Source organism: Opisthorchis viverrini (assembly GCF_000715545.1).
Source record: "Opisthorchis viverrini unplaced genomic scaffold opera_v5_173, whole genome shotgun sequence".
NCBI lineage: Eukaryota > Metazoa > Platyhelminthes > Trematoda > Opisthorchiida > Opisthorchiidae > Opisthorchis > Opisthorchis viverrini.
This window is the reverse complement of record NW_008751827.1, coordinates 677942-703087: the sequence shown is the minus strand read 5'-3', so window position 1 is coordinate 703087 and position 25146 is coordinate 677942. Positions and strand designations below refer to the sequence as shown.

The following is a 25146-nucleotide window of genomic DNA, read 5'->3' as shown; positions in this document are numbered from 1 at the left end:
ATGCTAGCAAGGAGCCAAAACAGTAGAAGCAATGAAGGCGAATTGCTGGGTTAATAAAAAAATGAGATACGAAGCATGAAGAGCGAACCAAAGGTGATTAAATATGGATTTCTTCCCGGGGAAAACTGAGGGCAGTAGAACCGTTTGAGCCTTGTCTGAAATCATCAACAACTCGAAAACTAAGAATGAACAATCTTCTAGAGAAAGGTAAACAAAGGAATGTAAATACGGATGGCCGATCAGCGGGGCCATCATATAGGATTAGATAGAGCGCAATAAGGTAAACATGCACTTGGCCTTAAAAAAACGGCCCATCTCATATGATTGGGTGTTGCTTGCCTCTTTAGATGATGACTTCTCATAAGGAGGCATAAACGATCTGCGAGAAGTCTTCTTTCCCGCGCAGATCACACCTATCCGGAAGGTTACGGCCTCACACTATTCCAAGAGACTCGTGACGGTCGAAGATTTGAAGGAATAAAACAACTCTACATTGCTTTTCGGCTGTTCAGAATGGACGGACTTAACTTCGATCGAAAAAGTCTGTAGAATTGATACCAGAGCATGGAGAACAAGCGGTCGTAAACGAACTCACCGAGCATAGCAATCAGGAGAGACGGTTCGCGCGAACGAATTTGTTGCAGAAAAGTGAGCACGTCATCCATAACAATCCACTTGTCCAAATGGTCCAATAGTTTTCCGATGCACATCAAACAACTAAGACGTGTCTAGTGTAGAAAGCAGAACGATCAGCAGATAGAAGCTGTGAAACTGGGGATATTTTCACTGGGTAAGAGTATGAAGACCGACGAGTACGGCGTGGGTAGAGTAGAAGAAATAGCTTGCTTGGTACCGCGTTACGCAGCTATCCACAATAGGCAAACGCCCTCCGGTTGAAAGGGTCATTGTCGGTGTGGTTGTGTGAAAAACACTTTTTTTTACCCATGTCTAATAGCCTTTGTGATTGGCTGGCCATATTCAGACAATCTGTTATGACTTTTCAGAAGTGTTGAAGCTTCACTCGGAACTCTGATAAGGAATATACCAAAAACGGCCACGTCAAAGTAGTGCTTAGTGAAGACATACCGGTACTACTTGTCCATATAAAACTCTTTCATACTAACCTATGGTGCGCACAGCCATAAAATTGTTTGATTACATTCCAATGAGTACTTGAATCACACTGTTGGCGAAGTACACTTATTTGCAAACCAATTTGGTTGAGCCGGCGACACCCGGAACCCAACTGAATCTCTCGTTTATGATTTTTTCAGCAACTGAATGTGCTGTACCGGGCCGTCTCATGGGGTAAAGTATTCGAGATAGAGACGCATTATATAGACGTAATACACTACTCATGAGGTTGCTGAAAACAAATCTTCCTTATTGGGGCTCATCGGGTAAGCTCAATGATCAAGTTTCCGTCAACCTTATGTTCTACTTGAACCCAGCTTGCATGAAATTAGCGGAATACATTCATTTGCATGCCGTTTTGATTTTGACGGGAGACTCACCTGGAACCCAGCTGAGTCTCTCGTTTACGATGTTCTTACTTTAGGTTCAAGTAGAACATAAGTTTGACGGAAACTTGAGGATTAAGCCTACTTGATGAGCCCCAAGAAGGACGGAACCGGTGGCGGGCTGTCAAAGCAACCTTATGAGTAATGTATTACTAGTCACAGTGTTCTTTAGGATGCTGGAAAACGGATAACGTGATGCTTGTCCAAACAAACACATGCATTAACGCAACATACAATCGTCCTCAGTAAGTTGTTGCTAATGCATCAGTTAAATTTCCCAAGTTGCGTGTGCATTTTATCCAAGCCGGTATTCTTATCCAGTCTTACCGGGTTGGTGATCCCTATAAAGAGCAACGAACCAATCGGAGTGCTCACAGAGCACAAGTGCGCCCGAAAAAAGTATTTCGAGCCGTTCAGACATTCTGTGCCCGCAACAGAATGAGTTTGTCCATGAACTGATTTCCAGCTAACTGAACCGAATGGGATAGTGGGCCAGCCAGCGTTGACTTACTGACAAACAGTGGAATATGGTCGACAGTTAGGTTACTCGCAGCGAGTCGACTCTTTCACAAACTGTACACCGGTAGTCTTCAATGGGGACGATATTACCCCTTGGGGATCATTTTAAAAACTGAAGGAGAGTGATGGCGCGGAAGGGTGCCGGTGGTGTTCACATGTTCGATAACACTAAAGAAACCAATAGAACTTAGGGCAGTCTTGATAATATGCGTTAGTACCAAATCAATTCAAACATACATAATAAATCTACTGCCCTCTTATCACTCAGACAGTAGCACTGGAAGCTTATCACGGCATTTAAGCTCCACTAACACTGATGCTTCATATCAGTATATCGCTGACGTCTGGTTGTACGGTAGTGGACCGCTAAGCAAATCTGGCCGAAAAAATAGGGCATAAGTGAACAGAGATTCTGACTGTCATTCAACTAGCCGACTGAAGTTTCGGTTGCAAACTCCAACAGCTGATGAAATGAAAACCTGTGGCAAATGAATTTTCTTATTCCGAAACAGTCGAAGGGCTGTAAGTAGACTGATTTCATCGTATCCACGCGCCACAGAATGATTTAGTTCCGACTACTACACCGAGCGGGCAAGGTTTCACACTTCAGATTCGTATTCAAGCTGGGAACATCCGAATCGCTAGGGGCCAACAGTATGATCGTCACGGTCACAGGGACTCTGACTCGAAGAAATCCGTTTTGAGGCGAAACGAGACGTCTCTATGTTGGACAGCAGAAGTTACACGATAAACTACACTAATGAAGAAGTTGGTCAAAATATCCATCAGAGTTTTGGTTGCAATTAAGCGAACCCCCGCAAAAGTCTAATATCACGACATGCAACCAGGATGTTGTCCTCTATCAGGTCAAGCGTTCTGGTCCCGTTTTTGTGGACTGGGCGTTTCGGAGAAAAATCAAGCGGATTAGATGTTCAAGCGATCTGAAAAACTACTCACATGACCCATGTTGATAAATCCGAATACTCACGAAATACCGGGGTTGCGAGGTTGTACGCCACAGACTCTCAGTATGCGCCGGTCACACACCGGTCGAGCACCAGCATCCAAGGCGTCGAACCACATCGAAATTAGATTTCAAGTTGTATCCAAACTGACAGTGAAACAATAGGGTACTCAAGCATGGATTCAAGAGAAACGGCTGAAGTCAGAGGTACTTGCTCCTTCTTTACTGCTGTTGGAATAGACAAGATGCCGTGGTTGCCACAGCCCACTATCCCACATGCTTACCCATATGTCCACTCAACTTCGAGGGAGTCGAAGATCTCACGCAAGACCAGCTACCTTGATATTTGTTTTAACCTCGATGCATATGCCGCATCCACGACCCACCCGCCTGATCACACACAAAAGTGGCGGGAGAAATGGGCAACAGTCAAGTTGAATATGTTGCATACGCTAAAGCGAGGCTAGACTGTCTGGCTGGTGAATTTCCAGCCCAGAGTGAGAGAGTGAAAAGCACGACCGATTTGGACGGAGACTGCGTGCGTGAGTGAGAGACACGGTGTGCATCACGTGATCAAAACAACAGGGTTGGTAATGGCGCACATCAGACATGGTTATCCGCTGATGGCTGGTATGGAGCAGTCGGCAGATGTCAACATAAGTGAATATACGATTAAACTGTTCACGCGAGTGTGCTTCATGGACTACACGGTACCGCACACGTATGTGTACGTCTTTTGGTCAACGCACTGGCTGGGTGTTCCAACCACGGTGAAGTGCTCCGGTTTTTTAGAGGCAGCCGAGTTGTGCGTACCAATTGACTTCCGGAACTTAGACGTCTATTTCAAATTATATGGTATCTACAAGGGGCACCTTTTTACCAAAGCCCCGCTAGTAAGCCACACCGAATTTTGTGAGACAGTCAGATGACGGAGATATATCACTCATCAAACAAGGCACACTAGGCTTTCTTCTATCGCTCTCTCACCCCACTAGCAATTATCAACCTGGGCCCAGTGATTCACTCTTTGGAACACGCATCAACACGTCTTGAAAGTTTACTATAAAAGCTTGGAAATTCTACCTACGCTCAAATGCACAACTGTATCCTCACCCTCATACCTCAACTGTCTTGGTCCTAACGTTGATAAGGTTTGTGTTGACATTATGAATGAACTTGATAAGCGATCTACAACTGAGTTACAATGCTATGAGTAAACTAGTTTTTATTCCTTCAGTTGTGATCGAACCAAGTAGACCATTAAACCTGGATGCAATCCCCACTCAATTCAAATAAAGACTAATCCAGAGAGGACGTTTTACGGCCAACCAGACAGTGCAACCGATAGAGGAATCTGACGACACATCTTTGACTTCGTCTTCCGTCTCTGGGCAAGCGTGTGGCGCCATCGGACCCAGAAAATGAAAACAAAATCGTCCAGCCGTGATAACCTTTCGGTGCCTAGCTGCCATGCCACCCGAAGGAAGCACGAAAGCTGCGATATTGACAGGTTGCCCAAGCCTAGGAAGGATAAGTCGAGATACAGAGGTCAGGTTCGAACCCCGGACCTTCCGGTCAGTAAACTCGCGCTCTAACCACTGAGTCATCACAACCAGAGAATGGTTACAAAAGAAGATATGAAATTTCAGTTGGCGGGTAGCAACAATTCTTTTTAGTGTCAGCGCATTCACCGCCTGCTTTCAGACAAGTTGTGGTAGTGGCTTGGAAAAATATTAGGTTGTGACGAAACGTGCCAAGACAGGTTATGAGACTTAGATGCGTTTTTACTTGGTGAGCAGAATAAACAAGCAGACCCTATTAAAGTTCTCAGCGTTAGTATTGGTCCGAAGAACATGATCCGCATCAGCGTGTTTGTCTTTTGCACTCCACTGGTCTCAGAGGACAAAGCCGAATACTGATTTAGGCGAAGAATAGAGGTGACTAATGAACAATGTTCTTTTCGCTGAGGGGCGCCTCTCTTAAATCAGTCAAGGATAGCGGTGAACTCGAGTTCAGATTGTCTACGGTAGGGTTCAACTCCTTAGGTTGGAGTTTTACGTATCCAAATCTAGATTTAAACAGAAAGCCAATGAGATTTTCGGCTCGAACTAAGCTAACTGTAGAATAGAGTAGCAGAGGCCAGCTTCGTCGTTAACCAACCTATTTGGCGAAATTTAGTGTAAGCTGTCTATAAATATCAGGAGTTAGGAGAATTCGGACTAGCTCAATTTAGAATGAAAGACTGGTTCATCTTGCCAAACGGTCAATAATAATGATAATCTAGCTATGACACCCCTTCGATGCAACTTGAAGGTGCGCTGAGGTATTGCTGGGTCGCCCAAGACTAGACAAGAACAGTCGAAGATCCAGGGTTAACTTCGAACCGCGCACTTTCTGGTCGGCAGTTCCGAGTCCTAAACGCAGAGGTAGCTCAAGCTGGGTGGTAATTAGATTGATTGGTTTCCAGACTGAGAGCTAGAGCTGTGAAGCACGTCCGTGTTCGGGTCCTTTCGCTGATGGATGCTTGTGAACGGCAGTAACTCTGAGCCCTATTAAAGCCTAAATAGTTTTCTTCATAAAATCTGCGTACAATGTTATACGTCGTAGAGTGACGGAATGTAACACTGTCATCAAATTGGAATAAGTATGGTGGGAAAACAGGATGACAGCATTGGTATGATAATGAAACCATGATTAACTGAACCCTGTGATAGAAACCTGAGAAGAGACGAGCAAATGGCTTGAGTGAAGATCGAATGGCGAGTGGGTCAGACAAGTCGTCCACACGAGAAGATAACATCATAGATCCTTAAAGACGACACTAACAACCTTTTCATCTTCCCCATTTCTCAAAACTTTGCACACGGGTCTCTGCCCGGAGAAGAAAATAGCAGATTAATTGTCCGTCCCCAAAGGCGAAACGAAGGCGACTTAATAAGCCGAACGTTCGCGCAGTTCTTTGCTCGGACTGTTAACGAAATTGGAAAGAAGCTGGCAAATGCTTGTACAGATGTAGAATTAGAGGAAACAACAGACTACAAAGGAGTACTTCGCGTCTTCCCCATGACATGCTAAAGACTTTACAAGGATTGATTCATCCCACTTTGACTGTTCTCGATACACCCGCTTTTCACTGGAACTACTGAACAGAATGTCAATGGCAATAATATTTCATTCAAAGCCTAACCAGATGCCTTTACCGAAGTTGTAGCTTGTGAAGGAACACATGATCAGGTGGCGCCATATGAGCGCTCATCAAGGAAGGTGACAGAATTCCGATTATAAGTTTAACTGACCTACTATATGAACGGGGAACGAGCGACCCAGAGAAAGGAGCACATCGACGAGGATGTACGTTTTGAAAAGTGTGCACAACCCTGCTGTAAGAACCGCTGTTTTGACAGCTCGATGCTTAAAGTGCTCTCTGGCGATACCTGTTCTGGTTGACCCAATAAAAAATTCTCGAGAATTATTTTAGATATTTTGGTATTTGTAGAGTGTCAAATCTTCAGCAATTGCTTGCATGGTTTAGGGGTGATCACAAGTAACTGACTTAACAGTTTCGTTATTGAATTTTCACTAGTGCTGTACACCAACTAATGTCGAATTACTAATGACGGATGCACCAGATCAAAGTAGGTTTTTGATTTGACAAGTGAGTTTTCGGAAAGGTCGATTCTGAGTAGCCCCTGTGGTGTCCACAGAGGATCATCTCGGTAATGATTGCTAATGTGGTGTCTCATTCAAACATGCAGGACTGAGGGAATTCGTATGAAGCTGGAAGCTGATACATAATGATGCACAGCCATCTGAAGACGAGAACCCCGACTGGTGTTCTCGGTGGGCCATAAGACTTTTGGAGGACACACTCAGCTAAGATGGGCGTGGAACTACAACAGGCTACTCATGAGTAAGCAGATAATTAACATCGTCAGGCCGATGCCACGGTAGCAATCAGTAGAATGAACGGATAGATTAGTTGACACAAATGCGAAGATGAAAAGCTGAACGGTTAGTTGGCTAACAAACGACTTACTGAGAGTAGCTCAGTGCGGAAAAATAATTTCTGTATTCTTGGTAGGACGGCGTTTTTCAATGTAGTCAATTCCGTCAGGCTCGCGATGGACGGAATGGACCTTAAACATAGCTCCTGAAGTGAAGGAGTGGAGAAATAACTGAATATCATAAATCAGACACCGCATGTGCGGACAATCACGAATGAAGCGAACAGGCTACACACCTGGACGGTTTTGTTGTCAGTGTCCAAGGAGGAATGGAGCATTGGGAGCACATGTATCCGGAACTCTGCAGCGGGAAATTTCTCTGATAAAACGCGCAAGTTCTGAAGCAACACCAAGAGGATCTGAAAACCGTAACGGAAAATGCCTTTGTGAGCGGAGACGTCAATAGGAAGATAACGAATGGATCGCTCAAGAAAAAAATACAAGTGTAATGGGCAGTCCCATATCACGTATGATGAAATTTTAATAACAAGGACTGTCATGAAACTTCCATACAAACGAACAGAGAAAAAGCCTGTTATGTGATATTTGGATCACAGCCGTAGGGTAATTAGAAAAACAAAGAAATAGATAAAAGAACAAACCGAACTAATTATACAGCGGTGTTCTATGCTCCTGCTACTCTCAGTGAATATGATTGAAATTCAGAAGCGTGAATAGTGGTCATCATGAGCGCCAGCGCCATTGAACTTGATAACGCGCACGGCAGCAAAAACGCTGAGTCTATCGATCGATGGGTGTGTAACGCGTCGTGGGTGTACAGAAGTCTGTTGGGACACCTCCCGTACAAAAAGCTGGTGGCCAGTACTACAAATATTAGCTCTAATGAACTATTTTGAAACCTGACTCGTTGCAGACGGGGCTGCACAAAGATTTTGTCTGTAGAAGGGACTATCGAAGAAAGCCATTCGGATGATCTGCATACAACAAACCAATTGGATACTGCTCACGCCGTTGATTTTTGACAAACCTACTAAGCACAGTTCAGCTATAAATTAAGCGTCGAAGGTAAATCAAAGTAATCGAGTAATTCTTCTGCGGTGCAAACACCATCCCTAGTTGTATGATAGTGCATCACTGTCTTGAAATACCCGCTGCTGGCAGTGTTGGAGTATTGGTAGCCCGGGTGCATTCATTGGTAGTTGATCAGGTGCCTATAGATCTGTTCGCCGAGCTCGAAAGTTGAGCCACAACACAGCAGCGAACTGATGATGTCTCTTCGAATGGTGACAAAACGTCTTCAGGTCAACCGCCAAGCTCGACGAACAGATAAAAAACAATGCCCACTGTACAGGCTCGTGCGAATGGAATGATGTATTTCAGTTCTCCAGACTGTGCATCCAGTTTCTCAGAGGCAGAAGTGTCATAGCCGAGAAGCTCCGCTCTTATTTGTCTTAGAAATGCAAACCAAGAGGACTGATCCGAATAGGACGATCGTTAACATGAGTAAGCGATGAAATCTGAAAAACAGACGATACTATGGAGAGGAAATATCATGATGTTCAAGGTGATAGTTAAGAACACAGCATGAAACAAAACGTGAGAGGAATATCACAGTGAGTTGAAAGCATATAACAAGTATATCGTGAACCAGTTAGACAGAAAAACACTAACCTGTATTGGTTCTTTCATTGCCATAACAGGAATGAGACGAGGAAGCATGTACTGAACGAACTCCTGTTGTGTGACCAGGTCCATGATTTGTAACACGGCTGGTAGAATAAAGGGGACCATGTGTTGATTTGAGAAATCTTCGGATATTTGGGGGAACACGCGAAACAGGCACAGCCGCTTTGACAGGCAAGGCAGGGAAGGTAAACGGAAGCACAATGAGTGAACAGGGAAGGAATACAGTATGTCGGGGAGAACAGTAAGTACAGTAAGGACCAGGAAAGCTTCCCCCCAAGTGAGGGTTGGTATTTTGGTTGGACTATATTTAGAATGTGAGATATGGAGTCCAGTCATATTCGCGTTTAAGATAGTGTATCCATACAGCTATCTGCAATCATGGAGCAGGGTGTGTGAGTGTGGAGATGACTGCTTCTGTGTTCGCTGAGTTGGGCAATTTCGCTGCAACCAGACTGTCCAGCTCAGTGCACACAGCAGCCATACAACAGTCTTCAGAATTGCCAAATGATGTTGTACACACGCGAGGCTACGCGTAACATACAGTTTTCCATGATCTGGCGTTATGAGATCATCGGCTGGCAACACATACTTATTCTGTTCAATAAGATACTAGATAATACCCTTGAAATCGAAATATGACCTTATCCGTCCCCGGTCCGACCACATCATGCCATTCAGACGATAAATTCTCTAGGATGCATTGTATGTATAGAGTACAGAACGCGACTGAGATTGAATCCCTGAACTACAAGGTGAATTGACTTACTGGCTCGAGTTAAGCGGAAAATCAATCGGTGAAGGTGCCTAAATGTTGAGATGCTGGTGTAAGACTCGGGGGCTCCTAATTTTCACGAACTAACTGATCATGCAATCGCCTCCAATGCTTGGCTATATCTCCTAAGCTCTCCTACTTTTTTTACGGTGACCGAAACTGTAACGCCTGTAACCAGCGTGCTCTTGGTACATGGTTTATGGCTGTTAAACTGAACTGAACTGAAGGTTGGGATTCGGATTCGAAGGTGCCATCATGGGAACAGGTCGCGGTGAAACCCTCTAATACACATTTCACGCAGTGGGTGATCGTTCAGCTGTGACACCCTTTCGGTGTCTAGCTGCCATGCCACCAGAAGTTTGCACGAGGGCTGGGATACTGCCAGGTTGCCCAAGCCTAGACAGGGGAAGTCGAGAGGCAGAGGTCGGGTTCGATCACCCAGTGGGTAGACGCAGCAGGATCAATCACCTGGTGCAGATCAACCACTGTTAACCATGAGGCCACGCATCTATTGGTCATCAGCTTCGAATGCAATGTAAACGTGGTTCGCGGCTGTGGTTTCACGGTTTCAGCACTTAGAAGTGGTGGCTGGCCAGTTTCACGTGACCGATTCTCCTACATTCAGCTGATGACCTCTGATCAAGACGAAACACGTAGGCCTAACTGCATAACATCTATATCAAATGACGAAATATAGCGGCGGGAGTTCTCCGAGTCCCGAGTGATGCCACTAGGTTTGATATAAACAAGTTGAGCATTGGCCCAAGTGGATTAGCTTTTAAAAAGGGATAAAAAAGTTGCACATACAGAGAAGAACAGCTGAACGCCATCATTTGTCAAGGAGCGTGCTTACTACTGCGCTCACAATATCCGTACATATCGAATAAATCTGAACAGGAATAATGTCACGCCCATAAAACTTACTTTTGGTAAAGTATGAATCGTAGAGGGCAATGACTTGTAAAACTGCGACCGAGCCAAGTTGTCCAGTTGGTACATATTATCCACACTTCGTAATACAGACATAGCTGCATCCTCAAAGTAGGGTGTCTGGTCCCGAGGTAGGAAAAGCGAAATCAGAAAACCAATTGTTAGAGATATGGGAACCACTCAAACATCGTATGAATTCACAAGATTGAGAGCATCTGCCAGCTGGAAAATCGTTCTATAACATAGTTAAATGTGTTCAATTTGGTTTGCTTCCCATGATTATCGTCTGTCAGCTGCGTGCGCCTTCAAGGGCGATCGGTGGTGGGACAGACAGATCTTGGAGGCCATAGAGGAAGCGATAGGCGTTACTAGAATTTGGGTCAAGTCTATCGGCTACGCTTGAAAAAAAAAGATCCAAGTTTGGTGGTAGTTCTTGTAGAGAACTAGTTTTCGAAATCAAAACAGGGCGAAATGTGGCACAATGCTGTTGCCAACGTGTCGATTACTGAGAAGACTTTTGTCAATTAGGTTTACGGCCAAGTCAACAAACTCTGTAGGGGTCACTCATCGTGAGTAATAATTGATTTAACCGTCGGCCTTAGATGTAAGGTTAGTATACGTGAGAAACAAGCTGCGTGAGACTGTATGTGTACTAACTGCTTTTGTGTGTGCATCGGCTGCGGTTAGCGTGAATCTCCAGACCAGTCTCCACATACGTTGTGTGTTTCAACGGTGTGGTTACCCTCATTTGATCTAGCAGTTAAGGATCAATTGAGCGTGCGGACTGCCTCTAGTGGTCCACTCTATGGTCCTATTCCCTTGCGTTTACATCGAGTGAAGGGCATTCATCTGATTTCCAAGCAATTCAGCATTAGACATAACACATCTTTTGTGGGGATCTATCGATGTAGGTCACAGAGATAAGCGAATCTGGAAGGCTACGCTAACTAGTGGGTTATTATACTGTTGGCGAGCAGGTATGAGTGAGAACCGTCCATTGCTGGAATGTGTTGGCCAGTGCTCACATTGCTGCCTCGCATCCTGGTTTGTGCGCTCAAGCCAATCCGATAACAACGGAAGATTAGTCGCATCAATGCGTATGCCTTGAAGCCCGATTGGAGTAGACATGCATCAGTTTGATGGTTCCCTCCAAGTGTATGCACAGCGATGGCGCAGTCAAGTTGAAAGATTTGTTCGACTAGTACACACATTGCGGTAAGACTTGTTCAGAACATTAGAGCTACGATTCTCTTTGTAGTGAACCCAGTAATTCGGTCGACTAATGCGGAAAAACTATTCTTGTGCACCAGTGAGTCTCATAGTGTGTGTCGTTGCAGTGAATGGGGAAAATACAATTAGCACCATGGTCAGGCATTGAACTGTGGTATCTGAAACACAAAGAACAGCAAAGTCTAGGGTACCCGAAGTCTGGACGGGTCCCGTCCGTTGAGCGGGACGAAAAAATGATATGAAATTAAAAGCAGTTAGATTGAATGGCGTGTGAAGATTCAGTACCCTTGAACTGGGATGCGGGGAAGGGTTTTTAAGACAATCGTGGCCCCAAAGTATCATGTGGAAGATAGATAAAGTTTGAATTATCGAAAAAAGTCATGAGAGAGAGGCGAAACCTGGAATTTTAGTGTGAACAATAAATTGATGGGGAGTTTGGTGTAGCAAGAGAGCAGTCTAACAACTTGCGTCTCAACGATTGATGTTGGAACAAAGAAGACAAATGGAACTTTAGTGGTCATGCATCTGTGCGGTCAGGATACTTCCCGATTGACCAGGCTAAAGTAGAGGGCTGATATGGTGGTCCTATCCGGAGCCTTTGACTGAACAAATCTGACTCATAAAGCAAAGTAGATGAAAAAGTTGACAGTCCTCTGGGACCATGTAGCTGGGTTTCATTCCGTACGCCTTATGGATTGAGGCCAGCCATCCGGGATACCCAGCATACCCATCGGTCAACAGATCCGCCAATGAACCGATGTTTTCCGGAGCCAAGATTGTTTGATTTCGTCGACAAACAATGGCCTGTCGGCTCACTTGGGAAACCACACAAATGCCTTCTTCCATTCGTTTTGTGAAGACGGCATCTTGAGAGAGCATGTGTGGGAGACTTCCTCCGTAAAAGCCTCGCCCCTTTGGGAGGGGGCTGTAACCGCCCAATTTAAATTAGCCCACGATAATCTTGAGCCGGTGACTGATTGGCAAATCGCGCAGCTGTAACCGCCTTTATATGTCTAGACAAGAGCTGGGATACTGCCAGGTTGCACAAGCCCAGACAAAGGAAGTCGAGATGCAGAAGTCGGGTTCGAACCATGGAACTTCTGGTCAGTAAATTCGCACTCTAACTGGTAGTCTGTATTGATCAACCCAATCCACGTCTTTTACTCACTGTATATACTCACTCACGTGTTGTCGCAATTCTGACTATACATTCAATGGATCAGATGAAGTGTGATTGCCACACATATCATCTCCCACTAATCCTGTGTCAATTGCTTTGTATCGTCATTATTGTCCAGATGGTCTGACCACTAACACTGACGCACCACCTTCTCCCTTTTATACAGCAAATAACTTGATGCAACGGGGTTGGATGGTTCGGTGGTTAGGGCGCTAATTTACTGGCCGGAAGGTCCATCGTTTGAATCCGACCAATCCATCTCGACTTCTCCTGTCTAGGCTTGGGGTATCTGGAAGTATCTCAGCCCTTGTGCTTCCTCTGGGTGGCATGGCAGCTAGACACCGAAGGGGTGTTGCAGCTGAACGATTCAACTTCATTCAAATTGATGTAATTGTAAGGTGGTGAGGTACTGGTGCTATTCCAGTCATGATGTGGACAAACATGGAAACGTATAAAAACCTATTTAAGCAGTTCTGTCACCTATATAACTGTTAGGGGTTCAAAAACTTTTCACAAGTGTTCGCACCAAGCAGCGACATGTGACTGACCACTGGTCAGAAAAACCACCGTGCTTCATCACTGAGGTGGCAAGATCAAATGCATGATACTGTCAGCGCACAGAACCGCAGAATGAGGATATGCGTATGGGTATAACGAGCCGTAAATGTTGGCGTCAACTGAGCTTAACTTCGCGTACGATAGTATGTGAGAAAGAAGGCGATGCAATAAGGCGAATACAAGCACCCATCAATTTGTTACTGACTTACCCTGGAAAACTGCAAAGCTGTCGGACGAATGTCGGGATCCTTGGACAATGCCATTCGCACATATTCTCGCAAATTCTCTGGCAAAGTTGCTATTTTTCCCGAATATACCGAGACCAACTAGAAATGAAGATGGAAATACCAATTCACACTTTGTGGATTCTGGTTGGTGTGTACCCCGATGAATCAAAACGGACAAACGGGATATATTCAGTAGAACTCTGTTCCGTCAAAACCTGCGAGTGATATTCAGGGAAGTGGAAAATAGCAAGTGGCCCCGACAAAGGGGATAGTTATTGCCTGGGTTATCCCCTACCCGGTTCAGACATGTTGCAGATCACGGATCGTTACGCGCAACATTAGCGTGGACACATATATCGGTGTGACCATGCTGCGCGTGCAGGCAAAAAGTTATCATGAGTTGTATTTATTCAGCTCAACAAAACAAAAAAACAAGAGAGTTTTTAATGAGTTATTCTGTTGGTGCGGTGGTCTAAGTTCAACCTGTTCATGGATCTAGTTTCCTGTAAAATACGTCATTCGTTTAAAACTTATGGCTTCTAACGTCACAGTTCATCCATTTTTTATGCGAAGCAATGCCTAATTCCTCGTTGTGTTTTTAAACCTTTAAGTCCTTCATCATGAATTGCTCCTGACTGATTAAGGACTGTGAGATCAACTATTCTGACCCAGATGACCGAAATCTGCCGTAAAACTACGCAAGCGAACCCCGGTCACCGGAGAAGGTGCCTTTGTATGCAGGTCGACTGACATATGGTGCGATTCGAGCACCTGTACGTTGAATGAAGCTTAAAAGCCAACTAAATTAGGGAAAACCTAGGAAATGTTGGCAGTGAAATGACGATCAGGTAAGCCTCTAAATTAGGCCTCGCGTGGAAATCACAGTTTGTTCAAAGTATAATTTCGAAATTCAGCACTAAACAGCATGCTTCAGGTATGTTAGTTCTGGCTGCTACAGCCTTGCTCGTCGAGCATAATGATGATGAAGAGAGGACGACTTATTGAAGGGGGTTTACTGGCGTTGGATTGCTATGGTTTTCTAATGAACTCTGGATTCGCATGTTGATCGGGGTTCTGTTGATCTATTGGACAATGAGATTGCAAGCGCTTCGTCACTAATCGAGGACCCAACCTGGGTATGCGGTGCATAGTTCCTGGGCGAAGGGAAAAAAGTCAACCGATCATCGAGAACTGAGCTACCAACAGTTCAACAGTGTGAGGTCTGAATTTGGAAAGCTACAGGCAATTGTTTATACGGAGGTGTCACTGGCTCCATGGTCAAGTCATTATTGTTAGTGACGGTAATCACGGATGCGCCTTATTCGCAGACCTTCAGAAGAAGTGAACGGTGGTTATCAACGCTAGTTTCAACATTAATACTACGTTGCCAAGGCAAACTGTCCGATTTATGGTTGCTTGAAACTCGGAATGTTTTGGAGGCAAAAAAGGCTTTGTGATGTTCATAGGTGGTGAACGCAACCTGGGTGTCACTAGCCAATCTACCACAAGAGTTATTTCCTTCGAAGAAGACCTGACGTAACTCTGCTGAATTGGGACGATGTTCTTGTTAAATCCAACAATGAAAACTTTCATACACCCTCTGAGCTCAGATCACGAGTTTCATTCCTAAGGTATGTTGCGCCCCGCTGCAGCAATGTGTTTTATTTTTCATAGACAAACAATCACGTCACCGGCAGGGCTGTCGGAAGTCTCCTTAAATTGGCCGAGAGCGCTAAGCGATATTGTTTACAGTATGAATGGGATGTAGTTGTTTCTCTTGAACAGACTATCTAAAAGTATCAACTAAAGGTGGGCTCTCTTTAGGGGGAATATTAGTGGAAGCTTCAAGGCACCAAACAGAAGGGACTAGAGATTGTCCCTCCACAGACAGGATGAGGCTATGACTAAAGACCTGGTTTCCTTAGTCAAAAAGTTGAGATTTTACGGTACATGACTGGAGAAAACAGGCTGTCATAGCCTAACTATTCTCAAGTGAGGTTTACTGACTGAATCGTCACGGTTTAGACAGCCAAGTGACCACCGAATGAGTACGTAGTGTTGCGGGTGGTTTGATTGTTCAGAACGCCGATGAGCCTTAGACACTATTTAAGAGCAGAAAGCCAAACGAACAACGCCAACGGTTGAACATTCGTCTAGATGCTAGCTACTGAGGTGCCAGTAGCTAACAAGAGCACAACAAAATGGGTCTGAATAATCAATAGATTTTGTGCTGTCAACTGTGATAAGTGACTCACACTGTGATATGAAAGTGCTTAGCAGGACATACGGTGTGCGAGAGGGTTCGCGAAATACACATTTGCACATCGATTTGTTTTTGACGGAGACAACTGAATTCAGGCTGAATTTCCCCTTTATGCTATTCTTCAAATGAATATGCTGCATAAAAACCACTACATGCCTTAGGCGGTCCGATATTCGAGGTATCACAGTATGCTGCTTAGGCGTAACAGGTTACTCATAAGGTTGCTGAAAAGTCTCCGGGAGCCCACGACCGGTTTCCCCCCTCTTGGGGCTCCTCATTTAGAAACAGATCCTGAGTTTCCGTCAACCTCATATCCCACTTGAAACCAAATTGTACGGAATTCGCGGAATACATTGGGAATGCATCCCAATTTGGTTTTGACGGAAAACTCAACTGAATCCCAGCTGAATCTTTCGTTTAGGGTATTCTTCAACTGTATGTGCTACACAACTAGCGAACGAGAGACTCGTCTGCGATTCAGTTGTTCCCCGCTACAACCAAATTTGCGTGCGAATGAGTGTAGTTCTCGAATTTCACACAATATTGAATTCACGTACTGCGTCTACCCGATAAGCTGCAGAAAGGCGTAACGGATCGCGCGCTATCGAAATTTTCAGCAACTTTATGAATGGTGTCTACCGTTACCATGTGGACTAGTACGAAACTCAAATCGGCGCGGTACACAGGGTTTTTTCGCAAATGCAGCGGACAAAAACAAAGATAACAAGGGATCGAGGAAGCCGATTACGAACTAACTTACATTCTTCACATCTCGTCTGTAGGCAGAATAGTCGTTCTCGGAGGGAATTAACGATTGTCCACGATTGCATAGAGAGTAAATGAGCATTCCCAGACTGAACATGTCACTTGCCGGCGTCACATGACCCTAGAGAATACAAGTGGGAATGAAACAAAGCGGCACAGTTTGTCGTATAGCAACTGGCAGCTTTAAATAGTTTAGCTCATACTTGTTCAGTTGAAAGATAGCATACTGTTAATGGATTGTATCTTGTAATCCCACCAAAACGTTTTTACCGGAGCTTTAGTTAGACAGCTGTGTTAAAGCCAAGATGTTGGAAAAACGGCAGACTTATCACTATAGCTCAATAACGCTGAAAGTAGTTTACTAATTGACGCACCAAACTATATAAGGTCTCAATGAACCACTAGAGGTTTTACTACGTGTCAACAAAATAACGAGCAGTATACACTTTGAGTTCGGCTGATTCACAACTCTCTTTGCCCAACAAGCTTTGAATGGGAGGAAAAATAGCTCGAGTGATGGAGCTCCGTGTATGGGCAGGCCTTGGGCGTTAGATATTGCCGGAAGTAGCCAAAGAAAAGCCAAAACACACAAAGTTACGATGTCCTTATTGTGAATTAATTCCTCTCCTAGATTGCTTTTTAGAACGCTCATTACTATTATCATTTTCATTATTATAATACAATTACGATTATGATAATAATCACAAAGGTTATGATAAAGTACTGGTTATAACCCAAGTTATTCGTGTTTGCTACCTATGAGCGGTCTTCGTCAGACTTGGAATGTTTCATTCCGGATCAACAAAACTTGTGGAGGGGCTGGGTGGACGAGCTTCCTGAATAAACTGCAATGGACGGACGGATCAAAATCGATTGCGAACCGATTTTCAGTGGGATTGGGATTTAAGGGGACTCAATGTATGTATAGACGCTAACACAAAATATGTTAAAATTCCTTGGGCATAATTTTTGATTTGGTCGTATCTCTGAGATTTCCTTAGTTTATTTTCACACTATCTCTCAGCCGCTCAGATTGTGATTGCAAAACTCCCATACCCTCACCATGATAGTGTTTTCGTCTTCCATGTATCCGATTCGCAATTTTTCATGTTCGTCTCTCGTTGTATTCGTCACTATCGAACACATATTCACAGACTCATCATAATGCCAAAAACATTGTGTGGCTATGTGAGTGGATATGTTGGATTCCTTGGGTGGAGACAGTGTGTTTCAAGCACAGCCCACAGGGACTAGGATCAGTCGGTCTGAGCATAGAGTACCAGATTATGTAACACTAAGCAAAAGCAGTGGAGAGAAGACAGTTACGGGCTGTTGTAGACTCGCATCTAGACAAGCACCTGTTGACTGATGAATCCAGGCTCTCCCGCCCTTTTGTCCTAGTTCCGGCGTCACAGAATGCAAGTGACCTCCTTTCAGAAGAAAATTTTGACTAGGAATGGTGATAGTGCGAACTATAGCCGTTCTAGGTATTATTATCTCTCTGATAACCTGAAGGATAACTTTCACGACACTGGGGGTGGCTTATCCAAGGATCGTTGGGAGCATATTGACTGGATAGACCAACAACTACACGGTGGAGTCATAAGTACATCGGATGGACAGCTGTTAAAAGACGTATGTTGACATCAAGTTTAATGAAGAAGCGATATTTTCACACTGAAATAGCATCGCCAACAGGAGTATGGAGCAGTAACTTCATAGGACTATGGACAAAACCAACCACTGACCCACCGCTACGCACAACTAGGCACTGATGATGTCACCTCGATTGGTGATGAAACGTTTGCAATCAAGTTGCCCAGCTCAGCGAACAAGCCAACGACCATAAAACGGATAAATATGGTTCCTCAGCACGTTTGCACTGATAACTCTAGAGGTGCTCAATTGTCTTGACACGTCCGTTCTAACAAATCGCCTATCCTTCGCGAAGCAGTCCTTATTGGCTTGAATATAGCATGAGGGTTTCCGTCAGGTCCCAGTTATTCGAGCCACGCCAGAAGGTGAGTAAAATTGAGTATCTAACTTAGTGTCCCGGAATGTACATGTGCCGCTGTTCCAGTGGACGCAGAAAAACAAATGCTATCGAAAATCCTGTTGTGAATGCGATGGACGGACAGAATCCTTGATGCTAGGAAACAGAGTTATCTTCCGCAGATAGGCCAGACAACACCAGATGACCAGCTGGGCCGGGTTCTATGTCACATAACACCAGACATTGTATAGTGTTATTAACTCACTTCCCATTCTAATGTGATGTAATCGAGCTGTTACTAACTGCAACTATAATAAACTGAAGCACATGTCGGTTCTATTGATCACCCAATATAGACTACTAATTTGTGCCAAAGTTATCTGGAAGCCATATTATCCCTACATTGATTTATGTGAATGAGTGGACTTCAGTCAAAACTATGATTGATCCGCATCTGCTCATATAACTTTACATATCTTAATAATATCCTTCCTACCCCAAAGTAAGTGTTATGACTGGGTAAACGCACAAACTGATTGGAACCCAAATATTTGAAATCCAGTTCAAAGAACGCTCAAACGTTATACCTCCAAATGGTTAACTGTAGGCAGAACCCACGCCATGACCGCCACAAAGAGAATGTTTCAGTATCAGTCGCGCAGTCAAATCCGAACTGACCTGCAAGACGGCCTCTGGACTACTGGCCACTAAGGTGGGTTGACATGCAGGCATAATGGAGGATTGCCACATTGGCACAGATGCTGAGGGTTCCGTTTGACCATCCGACGACCGATGATCAACAACTTTGGAAAACTCGAAACCAGCAAGTTTCCATAGGCCGTATTTATTGATGACCACTGCTTCAGAAACAAGGTTCAAATGTACCCGACGACAGTCGGAATGCAGGAACGTCAGTGCTTCGGTGAGCTATTTGGGAAAAAATAGACGGAAATTCAGGTTAGAACAGCATTGGATGTGCTGGTGACCGATTCCGAAGGGCAGCTTTCCTCTCTGAACAGGGCGTTTCAGTTCGAATAGAAAGTTGCGTGTAAGTCCAGACGAGTTACTGCTTGGGTATGGATTAGCATCAGTGATACGGGAGCAAACAGAAGCCGAACAAAACAGGCTCCGTAAGATTTCCTGCTAATATCATTCCAACGGTAAACTGATATCCAAGATAGTGAGTGGATGATACAGTGAGACTGAACAAAACATGGGACAACCACCTAAGTATGAAAAGATGAGGATTGAGTGTAAAGTGGTATTTTGTCATATGGCGCCCAGGTTCGCGCAAAGCTTGGGTTTCTGTGATCTGCTCTCGGTAATTTAATGACCAGATGCCCATCCACAGTTTTCGTGGGGGGAAACTGCAATCCATTTGATTGTAATGTCAACAAGTCTCCCACTTTATGAAAACGGTTATCGTTCTAAAACTGCCAGAAATTAGCTGTTCGAGACATAGATATCCTCTATAATGATCAAGTAAGCTCCTAAACTCAAAACACAAAGTGAGTTTCTTGTGAGCGGATGAAGAAATCTAACCGATAGTTATGAGAATACGGTTGATTTGTCACTTCCTTTGAGAGGGACCTATACATTGAAACTTGATTCGGTAAACCTGTAAAACCTGTGCGGAAGCAGGTACAAGAGTACAATGGGAAGGGAACCATCGGACAATGAGGCCTCCCAGACCATTTTGTGGGTTCGACGTAAGCCAACAGACTGAGTTAAGCAGTTTACGCCAAGTAATTACGGATAAGGCAAAGAGTGAGCTCATAGTATCTAGGATTTTGTTCCTCCAAAGATAAAACCCCCATACTACGTACGAGGCTGAGGTTTCAACACGCGAGTTACAGCCAGGGTGGATCATTCTAATGAAGTTGCTGTCTAATTTAGGATCAGCGTGTTATGGTTCGTGAGGAATTTAAAACGGCGTCAAACCAGATGACAAAAAACGCCTAAAAACTAAGAAAAACCGTTATTATAAATCACAGGAAGCGTAACAAACATAGCAATAGGAGGCAGAAAGTGAAGGCAGAGGAAATGCGTCGATTTTCACCACCCTTAGAGATTTAACAGACTATGGAAGCAAATAACTGGGCACCTATTATTCTTTGTATTTGGAGTGTTTTAAGTGAAAAATTTACCTTTTCGAAAAGTCTGGATTCAAAGTTGAACACAATATTCTCACAAACTGGCTTTATTTTTATAATCTTTCATCTTTCATAGATAATCTGAGGTGAGAGCCTCAGCTTCATAGCGAGGTTGATTTCTATTGGCCTCCTAATAGCAACACATCAAACAGAATGACGCCCCTCTTTACAGGAGACGCAGCCACAATAGGAAAAAGAGAATGCTTAGGCAGACGGTGTTGTATTCAGACAGAAACGCAATAAGGGGACATTATAGGATTATCCGTAATAAACCCCAAAATGACAGAATGACCGTAGCTGGAAGAAAAAGCTGAATGGAGAGGGTGAAGGCACGTCCTCAACAAGAACGTGTTTGCTGATCCTGGTAAGTCCAGACTTACTCTGTCGTCTCTCGCCAGCCCGACAACTGATGTTGTTGGAGTCATACTAGTTCCGTAACATTTACGTTAGAACCCTATTCGCATCAGAGTGGCATATTGTAATCGTGTTTGAGCCATCACTATTGGACGTAAACGGACCCTCCACTAACACAAATCTATGGAGCCTGTGAGATCCTGAATAGTTTTGAGTATGCTACGGCTCTCAAGGGCGAGGGTGAAGATTGGAAGCAAGAGTTCAAGAAGCGATATTCATCAAGTCCACTTATCTAGCAGCGTGTAAGTGACAAAAGCCAACAATTCTTCGCTGAACAGTACGCGCCCATCCCGCAGAAGCATTTTGCACTTTTTACCTCATGGAGATCTGGGCTGATTACGGAGATTGTCAATGGTATTGGAAACATTTGAACCTGTAACCTATACATTAAGTTGTGATATGTTTTACCCTGGGTTGTTAAAAACCTTCATATTTACATCAAGAAAAAAGGAACAGAAACTGATCTTGAAAAACTCATGTGAAAAGGCAGTTATACCGTGTATCACTCCGTTTAAGCCTTCTCTAAGCTTACCGAACTCAGTCGCCACCGTTTTGTCAAGCCTGACAAGAACGGCTGGACACTTTGCTAGCCTGAAAGTAGTAGGTGGGTTGCAAGAATCACAGCTTCACTGATGTAACACAAATGAGTGCAAACGGTTATTTCATGAGAGATTGGTGAAAAAGGGGATGGAGCCTAGGTCTCCTGAGAGTACGACTGTCATTTGGGTTAGTGTCGCGAAGGGGATATCTAGCGCTCTGATGTCTGTCATTTGATCAATACACAACGACTTGTAACTATTTGGATGAGTAGGCAAAACTGTGCTTGAAATTGGCGCACAGCGCTGCGGATCGAACCATTGTGTGAGTGCCAGTAAAATGATTCTGGAATAAAATCGGACAAAAAAGTACTAAGTGAAAAAATTTTAAAAAAAAACAGTCCGGCACTTTTCCTGTGCCTAGCTGCCATGCCATTCGAAGGAGGTACGAGAGCTGAGATACCGCCGGGTTGCCCAAACTTAGACAGGTACAGCTGAGATGCAGAGATTGTGTTCGAATCACGGACATTCTAGTCAGTGAATTCGCGCCTCAACCACTTAGCCGCGCTACAGTACAGGATTCATTCGCAGTAAGCACCAAACTTCTTGATGCTATTGGCACACAGTAATAACAGGCGGACAAGAACACCGGAATGTTAACAAGGACGTTACAGCGGCTTCAACTTTTGGCACCTATTCAAGGTGGTCTGCAAGGAATGAGTTGCCTTCTCTGAGCTTATTGACGGGAAAGAAACCGTACAACTGCAGCACCCTTTCGATGTCTAACTGCCATGCCACCCGGAAAACGCAAAAGGGCTGAGATACTGACAGGTACCCCAAATCTAGACAGGGGAAGTCGAGAGAGGTTCGAACCGCGGACCTTCCCGTCAGTAAGTTCGCGCTCAAACTGACAGCAGTGAAGCAACCGACCAGGCCGCAGTCAATAAGAGGCTCCGCCTGGAGTGTTTATACAACAGGTAACATTATAAAAGTCTTCGGAATTGTCTAAACTACACTACACCATACGCTGATTTCAGTAAAGTTACCCATGGGCTTGACAGAGAAGCCGAACAGCCAGACGCCTTGCTTTCAATGCAAACTGAACGGTTGTACAGTGCTCAACAATGATGTTGCCATTAGTGACGATCATGCCATTTCAACACCAGACATATTTACCAAGAATCTCAAAAGGTTTGGGTATTGTTTATATTATTTCCATGAATCAGTAGCTGTAAGGTGAAGACACCGGGCAATCTGGAAAGCGGCTAGGACAAACTTCGATGCGATGTCAATTCTTACAGGCGGAAATGACAACAGAGGATGGGAAGTGATTGCTTGACTCGAAAAAATACGAATATAGACTTGTAATCAGTACAAAAACACTCCATGTGATTCATAAATTTGATAGCCACTATCAAACTTGAAGCGCTTTATGCGTACCAGTTTACAAATAAAGCCACAAAATATACTAACTATATATATATATATATATATATATCAGAGAACACATACATTAGTAAAAGTATAAAAAGACTACGGCCTGGAGTGTTTATACAACAGGTAACATTATAAAAGTCTTCGGAATTGTCTAAACTACACTACACCATACGCTGATTTCAGTAAAGTTACCCATGGGCTTGACAGAGAAGCCGAACAGCCAGACGCCTTGCTTTCAATGCAAACTGAACGGTTGTACAGTGCTCAACAATGATGTTGCCATTAGTGACGATCATGCCATTTCAACACCAGACATATTTACCAAGAATCTCAAAAGGCTTGGGTATTGTTTATATTATTTCCATGAATCAGTAGCTGTAAGGTGAAGACACCGGGCAATCTGGAAAGCGGCTAGGACAAACTTCGATGCGATGTCAATTCTTACAGGCGGAAATGACAACAGAGGATGGGAAGTGATTGCTTGACTCGAAAAAATACGAATATAGACTTGTAATCAGTACAAAAACACTCCATGTGATTCATAAATTTGATAGCCACTATCAAACTTGAAGCGCTTTATGCGTACCAGTTTACAAATAAAGCCACAAAATATACTAACTATATATATATATATCATACAACACATACATGAAAATGAGTATAAAAGCAGTACGGTGAAGACCTATTACCTGTAACAGACCGTATTTGATTTCGACATCAGTTAAACTGAATCCATCCCGAGTATCTGACTTCTTCGGATTCGAAGTCGACTCCGAAATGACAGACTTAAGAGAGGAGAAAAGTGGCTCGCTTGCAAAAGCGAGACTCTCCCTCGATTCCTCCAAAGGTTGAAGAACTGACAAAACTTTTGGATGTTTAATTCTAGTCAGAGTGGCCACTCCGTATTTCAAAATTTCAATCATGGATTCTTTTTGAGATTTCGGATAGTTGTCAATTGATTTCTTGTCGAAGGCCCATACAGTGGCTTCCTGATGGAACGATAATAATTAGAGAATGGAGTGACACTACCTGTTGTGTAGAGCGTTTCTTCGCTGCAAACAGCTTCCATAACATCCCTGGTCCGGCTGAGCCAATCTGCTTACCCAAATCATATTCGCGCGTTAACGGATTTCCCGGTAACACGTTTGACACTTTTGTTTTTATTTTGTGTATCACCGAATCCATGTGGTAACCACAAACTGCAATACAAGAAAGACTGCTGACATGATTTCTAGGATTTAAACAAGTGCAATCAAATAACCGAGGTCACTGGGCTTTCTAAAAATCACTCCTCACTGTGGCATCCTTTCAAAGTGTACTCTGTAGGAGGTATCAGATGAGCTCATTATGTTAATTCTAACACATCACTTCTTTAAACTGGACATGATAGTAGTAAACTATTGGTACCGGATTTTTTAGCCACTAGATAAAAAGGAATGCCGAACAGTTACGTAGTCAAAGTGCTGAACCTAAGACAGGATGCGTGACTGGACCACATTATTTGTCAGTAACTATCCAATAGCGTATCGCATTTCATGACCATTAACCCGACTAAGACACCCATCTGGGGAACCACACCAGAATCACGTTTAATAATTTGCGTCACTTGTGGCGTCAAATAGGCATATCACTGGATCTCAAGGACCGAGTGTACCAGGCTGCAATAAGGGCTGTCATTGTATGCCCGCGAGACGTGGCTTCTGTGGGCAGATGATGCGAGGCGTCTTCAGCGACGTCCCAGAAGCGCTGGTGATTTTGGATGGCTTCAACGGATCGACAACGGTGATTAGAAAACAGGTGTTTGGTTGTGCGGCAGGTACTTCAGTCGCGGAAATCTTTTTCCAGCACCATCAACCACGATGGTTCGGCCATGTTCTACGCATGTCCAAACATCATCTACCGAGATAAAGCGTTCAGCTGTAGCCCCCTCCCGGTGCCTAGCTGCCATGCCACCCTAAGGGAGCACGAGGGCTGGGATACTACCAGGTTGCCCAAGCCTAGACAGGGGAAGTCGAGTGGCGGAGGTCGGATTCG

At 44.1% G+C, this 25146-nt stretch overlaps 1 protein-coding gene across 1 annotated transcript in view; it reads right to left on the bottom strand.

Moving 5' to 3' along the window:
* T265_07437 (hypothetical protein) overlaps positions 1 to 24297 on the bottom strand; it is a gene marked incomplete at both ends in the record, with an annotated part of 39885 nt that extends 15588 nt beyond the window's left edge. The window contains 10 exons of the mRNA XM_009172955.1: positions 596 to 728; positions 7040 to 7153; positions 7244 to 7366; positions 8640 to 8816; positions 10351 to 10476; positions 13534 to 13650; positions 16575 to 16700; positions 19251 to 19499; positions 23802 to 24101; positions 24142 to 24297. Coding sequence (XP_009171219.1) covers positions 596 to 728; positions 7040 to 7153; positions 7244 to 7366; positions 8640 to 8816; positions 10351 to 10476; positions 13534 to 13650; positions 16575 to 16700; positions 19251 to 19499; positions 23802 to 24101; positions 24142 to 24297 — 1621 coding nt within the window. The remainder of the gene's footprint in view (positions 1 to 595; positions 729 to 7039; positions 7154 to 7243; positions 7367 to 8639; positions 8817 to 10350; positions 10477 to 13533; positions 13651 to 16574; positions 16701 to 19250; positions 19500 to 23801; positions 24102 to 24141) is intronic.
* Positions 24298 to 25146: the final 849 nt, after the last annotated feature.